Source organism: Panicum virgatum, chromosome 2N (genome assembly GCF_016808335.1).
Source record: "Panicum virgatum strain AP13 chromosome 2N, P.virgatum_v5, whole genome shotgun sequence".
In the NCBI taxonomy this organism is placed as follows: domain Eukaryota; kingdom Viridiplantae; phylum Streptophyta; class Magnoliopsida; order Poales; family Poaceae; genus Panicum; species Panicum virgatum.
The window spans coordinates 46295721-46297320 of record NC_053146.1 but is presented as its reverse complement, the minus strand read 5'-3'; the positions used below and the strand labels follow the sequence as shown (position 1 = coordinate 46297320).

General features: G+C 54.7%; 1 protein-coding gene across 1 annotated transcript; it reads right to left on the bottom strand.

Annotated features, from left to right (window-relative positions):
* Positions 1–277: 277 nt before the first annotated feature.
* LOC120660738 (histone H4) lies at positions 278–991 on the bottom strand. The gene has a single exon (XM_039939370.1). It carries the CDS (start codon positions 890–892, stop codon positions 581–583), a length of 312 nt encoding a protein of 103 aa, XP_039795304.1. The 5' UTR covers positions 893–991; the 3' UTR covers positions 278–580.
* Between the last annotated feature and the right edge of the window lie 609 nt (positions 992–1600).

The window sequence follows — 1600 nt, the reverse complement described above, 5'->3', positions numbered from 1 at the left end:
ACTGCGCGCCGTGCAATCAGGCCTTTTCACAAACTCGCTGCACATAGGACTGCTTTATCATCGCAGATAATGCAAGTTTTTCTCACGATACAAGATCAGCAGCAATAGTTATCAGAGACGAACAGGAACAGCTGCACCGGGCGGGCAGAAGTCTGAACATGAACCCTGAAACAAAGAACACAACCACCAACACACGAAAGTACAAGCTCCTCTACATTTTGATTCACCGGGTGGCATTTCACACGGTCATCCGAAATTCATCTAGATGGCATGCTGATTACCGAACGAGTTACTTTCTTCAGGATAAGATTCATCCAGGTGGCATTTCGCACTTTCATTTCTTTGCTGCATCCTCATACAAGATAGGCAGTACGCTTTTCTTCACGGCACAAAGATAGTAGACTACATTGAGCAAGGCAACAATGTGAGCAAAGCAATACTACTACTACTACCACCACCGCAACTAAGCCAACACAGCCAATCCCTTGACAACGAACCATCACCCCTAACCACAGACGGCCCCAATCCAGGAACCGCGCCGAGACGGAGCGCGAGCACACGACGGAGGCGCGCCGGCGGCCTAGCCGCCGAAGCCGTAGAGGGTGCGCCCCTGGCGCTTGAGCGCGTAGACGACGTCCATGGCGGTGACGGTCTTGCGCCTGGCGTGCTCGGTGTAGGTGACGGCGTCGCGGATGACGTTCTCGAGGAAGATCTTGAGCACGCCGCGGGTCTCCTCGTAGATGAGCCCCGAGATGCGCTTCACGCCGCCCCTCCGGGCCAGCCGCCGGATAGCCGGCTTGGTGATGCCCTGGATGTTGTCGCGGAGCACCTTGCGGTGGCGCTTGGCGCCGCCCTTGCCCAGCCCCTTGCCCCCCTTGCCTCGCCCCGACATCGCCGCCGCCTTGGCCTCCTTCCTCGCGCTCTCGCACGCCGGAATTGGGGGATTTTTTGGTTTGAGGTTGGAATCTGGCGGAGACGGATGGGGACGGGTGGGGGAAAGGCCGATAGCCTGATATAGAGGTGGGAGAGGAGCTGGGAGGCGTCGGATGGGGACTGATCCGTGTGAGCGGTGGGAGGGGTGCTGGGAGCCGTTGGATGGCGAGGACCGGCTCCTATTGGTGGACGGGTGGGAGCGCGGGTCGTGGTGCGGGTCGGGCGTTTGGGGAGTTTGAGGGGTTTTGGCCTTTTCGGAGGTAGAGGTAGAGCGCGCGGCCGCGCGGGGAAGTCGATGGCGCCGAAAACTTTTGCTTTCTGGGTGGTGATTGTGGGAAAAGGAAAAATAATTTTGGGTTTGGCGCGCGGTTTGGCGGTGATGGAACCGGATAGCTGGCTAGTTTTGGAGCGGGAAAAAATTGGTCCGTTCTGGTTGGTTTGTTTTGGATTTGCTGTTTGTTGGTGTGCGTGGATTTTGCATATATTTATCGAAGTCTGACATTATCATCCATCCATTCTGAAATATAAGGCAGTTTAGTTTGTCGCAAATCAAACTATTCTATCATTCATTTCCATTGGTAAAAAACGAAAATCAAATAATAGAAAGTGGGAAAATATGCATGAGGGATATGAAGACTATCTTTCCCGGCTATTCCCCTCTCCACTG

Bases quoted from the DNA above. Each gene is read 5' to 3' on its own strand.
- LOC120660738 (XM_039939370.1), bottom strand. From the start codon at position 892: ATGTCGGGGCGAGGCAAGGGGGGCAAGGGGCTGGGCAAGGGCGGCGCC.